At 41.1% G+C, this 7,500-nt stretch overlaps 2 protein-coding genes across 2 annotated transcripts in view; both read left to right on the top strand.

Moving 5' to 3' along the window:
- Nucleotides 1-878: 878 nt before the first annotated feature.
- On the top strand, nt 879-4,890 carry LOC138058913 (D(1B) dopamine receptor-like). Its single transcript, XM_068904366.1, has one exon. The coding sequence runs from the start codon at nt 1,301-1,303 to the stop codon at nt 2,351-2,353; it is 1,053 nt and encodes a 350-aa protein (XP_068760467.1). The 5' UTR covers nt 879-1,300; the 3' UTR covers nt 2,354-4,890.
- A 668-nt stretch (nt 4,891-5,558) lies between these two features.
- Nucleotides 5,559-7,500, top strand: part of LOC138058912 (telomere length regulation protein TEL2 homolog) — a 4,922-nt gene continuing 2,980 nt past the window's right edge. Inside the window, exon 1 of the mRNA XM_068904365.1 lies at nt 5,559-7,500. This exon is cut by the window's right edge and continues 2,980 nt beyond it. Coding sequence (XP_068760466.1) covers nt 5,672-7,500 — 1,829 coding nt within the window. The 5' untranslated portion in view covers nt 5,559-5,671.

Genomic DNA, 7,500 nt, shown 5'->3' with positions numbered 1-7,500 from the left:
CACCCTGCACCCTCCCCCTAGTTCCGTCCCTGACAAGTTAAAGAGGAAAACTGCTCACCTCCAGCTATAAAAACCAAAAGGTGCAAGGCTGGTTGAACATTGAAGGAACATACGATGTAAAGCCAAGAGTCCATCATCCAAGAGTAAGAATCTATCACATTGAGTCAGCCGATTTGGTGAATTGTTTATTTTCCCGCAGAACCTGGTATAGGCACTTTCCTGAAGGTTATAGGGACTAGGCCAATTTGGGTCAAACTCACGGGGAATGGACTCTTGATAAAGCTAATATTTTGAAAGGCACAGCCAAAAAGATTGTCGTGTAAACCAGGCTTAATTAAATCACTTCTGGTTGAACGTCCGTAGCTCAAAAGCATTCCAGTCTTACAAGCTCTGTATTGTTCAAAACAGATGCTATAAAATATTGACTCTGTGAAATGAATGAAAATACGTATTTTTTCGATGATGAAAGGAAATTTATTTTAAAAGTGTCTTGTCTTCCAGCGCTGGAGCACTAATTGCGGACACTGTAAACTGAAATCAACGCAAATCAAATCAAATGTTGGTTTTTGAGGAGAGGGGGAAACCGGAGTACCCGGAAAAAAACCTCTCGGAGCAGACTAGAGAACCAACAAATTCAACCCTCATATGCATATATGACGCCGAATCTAGGAATCGAACCTTGAGGCACGTGCTCTCACCACTACGTCAGCCCTGCAGTAGGCTGGATCGAGTTTATGATCGAGTTCGGTGATTTCGGGAGTGAGCGCTGGCTCATTTACAGCGGCTGGTAAATAGAAGTAAATAGAGCTTACAGCCCTGCAGCTGCGCGCTAGAAACCTCCGCCCTCAGGTAACCTCCTATTTGCATAAATTATTCGGTCCACAGGGCGAAAATTTTAAGTAATACGCATTGACAAAGAAACAAAAATCTTTTGTTCTCGTGAGCCACTCAATGCGCAGTCACTATGGAAATGTGGATACACACAATGTGGATCATGCGTTTAACCGGTCGAAATCAAACGTATTCGGAACTGAAACGAAAGTCACTGAAAAGTCAACCCAGTTTAATTGACCGTGGACAAGAAATATCGAAGTGGACGAGAAGAGAACTGCATTTCTGAGGGAAAGGAAAGACTCTTCCTTGCGATATCTCTGAGCCAAAGGCAATCCTGTGATCTGTTTGACGCGGACAGTGGGCAGATAACGTGACATCTCTGAAACTGCTGTTGTACGCGTTTGTTATTAAGACTGCCATTTCAGCCCTCTTTGTGGTTCCGTTTGATACCACGGTTTCGGCAACAATGGTATCTATGCAATACTCCACTGCAAAAGGCGATAGAGACGTTAACATTGAGGATAGTGTACCTCTTGGGGAGTTGATAAACGGAGTCGCGTTTGCCATCTTGATCTTCTTCACAGCATTCGGTAACCTTCTGATTCTCGCGGCTGTCGCAAAAAGCAAGAGTCTCCGCTTTAGAACGCACTTTTACATCTTAAGCCTTTCGATAGGAAATCTGTTGATGGCTGGAGTCGTTATGCCCCTTCGTGTCATGAGCTTCTTGGACAAAAACACTTGGTTCGCCAACCCTGAACTGTGTGAGGCATACGGAAGTTTCTTTGTACTTTTCTGTACCGTCACCGTGTACACATTAGCAGCCATGAGTTTCGATAGATATTTGTCGATCTCCAGGTACAAATGGTATCATAAATTTCTCACCAATTGTCGGATATTCTGTTTTATTGCGGTATGTTGGAGCATCGCTATTCTTGTCACTTTCCTATTCGCAAAATTTGACAACGATTCCACGAAATCAATGGACTGCAAATTGAGCAAGACCTACTCAACGATCTACGTTTACGTTTTCGTCTCGATTGAGGTTCTCACCCCGACTATCTTCATGTTAATGTTGCAGTGGAAAGTTATGAAAACTGCCGTTGGTCACATTCACACAGTGGACGTACGTGGAAGGAAAATGAAGAATCTCGACTACGCTGATTTTCCTTCGATTTCAAAAGAATCAACTTGGTCGAAAATAGTGGTTCGAATCACCCTAAGTTTTGTTATTTTCTGGATCCCGAGGTGCATTTTTCTTCTGTTAGATAACAGCAATGCAGAAGGTGTTCACGAAGTTGCCGACGGCTTGACTGAAATCATGACCTATTGTTTTCCGGCGTCGTTCGCTCTTTTGTTGGGGTATTGGAGTAAAGAATTCAAAGAAGAATTTGCGAATATGCTTTGTCCCTACTCCTGGTATCAGAAAGCCAAGGATATGAAGAAATATCGTCTGGGAGAACCAAATGCAGTGAAGCCGTCTATGATTTATAGAAAGCATACCAAGAACTTTGCAACCTAGTACAAAAAAAGGATGTGCTCCTTAGTTGGCTGTCTTTTCCATCGCATAGTGTTTACCACAGGCAAACCAGGCTTCGGTTGTTCAAAAGGTGAAGAGATAAATCACTTATCCAGTGGATAATGATTTATCCAATGGATAGCGCTATCCACCCTTTGAACAACTAGGGCCTGTTCTAAAGTGGAGATCCCAAAGAAGGATCATTTCTTTGTAATTTAGGAGGATGAATTTGCACGCACACACAGGACAACTATATATTATTTTACATTATTCAGTAATCCTCAGTTGTGCTTTTCGTGTTAGAGCAGGTGAGGTTGAGGACCTCTTTTGTGATAATCGCCATGGGACCTGAAACAATAATACTAACATAACACACTTCTAGGATGACAAGGCAATGCTGTGGAAATGGCTTCGTCAGACATCCCTCACTGTTCCTTTCAGCAAGTGGAGCTTAAACTGGTGCTAATTTTCTTCAACTACACCAGGTTTGACTGAGTGTCGTACAGGAACTATCACGTTGTATCTTTTTGGCATTGTCTTCTTTTGAAGTTAACCCATTGACTCCTGGGGGTTCCCCATTGACGAGTAAAATCGTCTGGTGTTAGAAAGAGTAAAATACTAAGTATGGTTTAGGGGTGAATGGGTTAAGTTAGGCAAGAGGACTTTTCATAGATAAGTTAATTTCCTTATTTACATTCAGCATGGCTTTTTGAGATAACATTTGAGTAACTCTGGTAATTTTTATTATTATATTTTAGCCAACGTGATATGAGCAGTGATAATATGGCAACAAGTCCTCTTGTATTATTAGGAACTTTAAGATCTACATAACTTCACACAATCCTAAGTCTTTTGTGGTTATTTCTTCTCTTCCACCTTGTGCAATGTGGCAGAATTATCCTAAAGTTATATTTGTACCAGTGGTTTCTGAGTAAAAATATAGAATGCAAGATTCTCATTTGCATGCTCATGCGCCATTAAATCTTTAAATTTGGCATTTTCACGTTCATATTAATGATGATAATGATAATAATAATTGTCACAGCCAATTGCTGCCGCAAATACAGCAACAATGCAGCTCAATAAGGTCAAACCGAAAGCATACTAAGGCGCCCCTGGCTGCCCCTGTACAGTCCATGTGGTACCTTGGAGCACAGCTTACAGCCAGCTGGAATCAGTTGTATGCTGGTTTTTGCTGAAGAGGGAAACAAGAGGACCCAGAGAAAACCCTCGGAGCAGATTAGAGAACCAATACAAACCCAACCCACTTATGGCATTGGGTCTGGGAATCGAACCTGGGCCACATTGGTGGGAGGCGAGTGCTCTTACCACTGCGCCAACGCTGCTTCCAACTCTGCAGAGTACACAATAAAATGTGTGCTGCACAACGATTTTGTTTTCCTCTTTTAACCAATGATTTTAAACAATGATATTCTTGTTTTGTGGCATTGCTGTAGCTGTGGTCATTTCCTAAACTCCTTATTGTCACTTTGGACACCCTTGCTACAACCCTAACCATTCCCATTGCCCTCATAATCCTTGTCATTGTCTTCATCAGACATCGTTCCACATGGTCGTCATCGTAAAAATGAACATTAATTGTAATTAGTGTGTTGAATAATTTCTTGTACATGAATTAGCTTTCACCTGTGTCTGCAGTACAGGTAGATTTGGCACTTGCAATGAAAAATGGTAATGCATACCAATAGAAATGTAGCGTTACCCATCAATGTTTTTTCAAAGGGCTCAAGCACAGTACAAAGTACTGGAGATGTTCTCTGGGAAAAGTATTGAAAAGTTATGGAACATTTGACTGCCAGTGTTGTAATTCAATGGACTTGAACATGGTACAAAGTACTTATATTTGTGATTTTCCTTTATCCACCTGTAGTCTTCATTGGGAGGAATGAATAATAAAAGAGTGTAGTGTAATAGAAAGAATACAGTAATTTAAAGAATTTTGAAAAACCCCTTTATTGCCGTACGCATGAATTGGAGATATTGTCAGTACAAAGTATTGCAATGTTATTGATTTTACAAAATTAAATTTAAGGTACGTTTGATTTTAAATAATGTTATCAAGGTTTGTGATACTGTCTGATACAGTATATATTTGTACAGGTGTTCCATGAATAGGAGAGTAATCTTTTGTAAAAGTGTAGGGGGCTTTCCTTTTGCCAAAACTGGCCGGCCAGACCAAACAAAGAAAATGCAAAAATGTGAAGGAACACTTGCATGAGAATCCCTCACATTCTTCTGAGGGAGTATATAGCATTCTCCAAGTGTGTTTATTTGAAGGCGTTGTAGATTTAGTCCTTCCAAATGCCTGGTTTTGGTGGTCAGTTCTGTCAAGTGGAAACCATCCTTAGATTACAGATGTAGCTGTGACATTGTCATATAACAGTAAACAGTTGATAGCTGCAAATATCACATGCATGAATTTCAGAACATAAGTGAAATAATTTACAAATAAATTAGGCTTACGTCTTGTGTAATTGAGAGGTATACAATAATAAAGGATTATGTACGTTCTCATACTCAGAGACTCTGTTGACTGTGTGCCATTTGATGCATGGAGAGCTACACTGCTCGCAGTCCCTTCTGAGTTAGTTGAACCGCTGCTTTGGTCACCCAAGTGAGCTGAGGGGATGATGGTGATTGAGCAAAGATATCAACCACCATTCTCCTCTCGGCTCGCTTGCGTGACCAAAGTGGGTGGTTTGACTGATTCAGAAGGGACTGTGAGCAGTCTAATGGAGAGTCCGTGTGCAGGCCTGGCCCAAACGTATGAAGGGTGTCAACAGAGAAAAACCAAATCACTATATATAGTCAAATTATTTCAAGTGGTTCCTCAGTTAAGTTATGTTTAAAAATCTACGAAGGTTTCATCTGCCAACTGTACCTTTATATGTGAGTCAACCTCTCCCCCTTCCCCACTTCAACCTCCATATAAATAAACTATTGTGAGTGACAGGAGCCAATGACTTCATGAGTTGGAGCTCACAATCCAGTCCCTTGGAGAGCCTGCTGGCAGGCTAACAATCCACATACCACAGATCCTCTTCTCAGATCCATCAATATTTTTAGAACTGCCCTTCTCACCAGGTACTGTCAAGGTACTGTCACCTCAGCAAATCAATCGACCTCGTTCCCAGGGTCCTCGAGAGAGAGGACCCTGGGAACGAGGTTGCAAAAAAGCAATGTCCTTTGCGTTACATGTGCACAGATATCAACATAATTATTGCCGGGTGTTGTATGCACGTGAGACTAATCGTAAACAGAGCAAACAGAACACGTTGAGCACTTGCCAACTTTCTCAAAATGGAGGCGGATTTTGGGAGTGATGTACCAGGTGAAGTACGACGATTTGTTCGTGAACACCAAAACGTTCTTGCGAGTGCTTCTACCTCGATCGAGGTGATCGAACCATTGAATGACGTAGCCGAACTTTTTCTGCGAGGTTCTCTTCAACCCTTCAAAGTTCCGCTAAACAAACGACCCGTGCTGAAGACTGAATTTGTAAACAATCACTTTATACGATTCGCTGATTTCCTTCTTTCCTCACCGATGACTAGCTTTTACGGTAATCTTACCGAGGACCAGAAAAAGGACCTCTTCGACGTGTTCTTCCTTCGAGGTCCTTCTCATGATTGTCTGCTTGCTTTGGGCGGTGCACTTTCTAAACAGAACACCAACCAAAAGAGCACCAAAGTGGTAGTCTGTTTGCTTGAAAAATTCTTTGCTGAAGGAAGATTGGTTGACATATTTGTCCAGCAGTGTCGAGTGTCTTGGAATTTGGCAAGTGACCATCAAAAATTCAGCCAAACCGTCTTTGAGAGTAAATTATGGGGGCAACTCAACACGCTAATTGTTTCCTTCCCACAGAGAGTGGCAAACAAGATGAAGCTGAAATGCACTTCTTTGTTTTATCCCGAGCCTTACTTCAAAGTGGTTGCTGGTCAAATTCTTGTAGCCTTGGAAAAGTTGCATGAAAACCTTTCAATGTCGTATGACTGCTCTTTAAGGTTTCTTGGTGAACTGCTTGGTAGGCTCTGCATGGTAGGACAAGCAACAAAGACATTTTCTATTTTGTTACCTGCATTAGAGACTTGGTCAGGAAAAAGTCCATTGTGGACTAGAATTTGTGGACAACTAATTGTCGGTATTCCAGACAACACCATGGAACATGTTGCAGAAGGACTTCTTCAGTTGGCAAGCAGTCCGACAATAATCGGGAAGCTGTTTGGTAACTCTGTAGTTACAAACTCAAAATTAAAGTATTTGCTGACTACAAAGTTTGTCTTGATGAGATCATATTCTAACATCAACATTTTAGTCAATATTGTTGGGTATTTGTCAGGTTGCAAGCTACGACATTTATTGCTGGAAATGGTTCTCACGATTTTTGATGTCTGGAGTGATAAAAGTGCCATCAAACATACAACATATGATCAGCATTTTTATATTACTTGCGCAGCTGTTCTTTCATTTGGCCAGTTGAATGCAGAGGAAAAGCAAACACACAGACATGCAATCCTTTCTAAGCTGTTGGTAGGGGTGCAAAGCCACTTAGAGAGTCCTTTGGAGAAGGTGCGATGTTTAGGAATGGTGGTAGCTGAATGTGTCACTTCCAGTCTTGAACCTAATGGAGAGAAACTGTCATTTGAATATGCTGAAGATGATGAAACCAAACTGTTGAAGTCTTTAGCTAAAGGATCATTTGGAGGGAATTACACTGGAAAAGAAAGAAAAAAACCTGGTAATGATGTGGAAAATACTGTAACACCGCTACATGGAGCTACATGTAATGGAACTTCAACCACAGAACATAAAGCTGGTTTTACTGCTAAGAACATTTCAAATACTGTTGTTGATGATGATATTGATGATGATGATGATGACAAGCTTCTTCCTTATGACTTGAATGAGGAAGATGATGCTGATGGTGTGTCTAGGTCTCCCAAATATTTACGGGATTGTATTGAAGGTCTTGTTTCTTCTGAAGATCCTTCTAAGACTGAGGCAGCCTTGAAAAATGTTGAAAAGGTCATTTGTGCTGGATTAGATGAACTTGAAGATGTCGGTGTTGAATTGGTAAAAGTGTTGCTCCATCTACAGGACAGATATTCCACTGATAAGTTCCATGAATT

The sequence above is a fragment of the Montipora capricornis genome, chromosome 8, assembly GCF_036669925.1.
Source record: "Montipora capricornis isolate CH-2021 chromosome 8, ASM3666992v2, whole genome shotgun sequence".
NCBI lineage: Eukaryota > Metazoa > Cnidaria > Anthozoa > Scleractinia > Acroporidae > Montipora > Montipora capricornis.
Note: the sequence above shows the minus strand (reverse complement) of the source record. Positions and strands in the feature narration are given on the sequence as shown.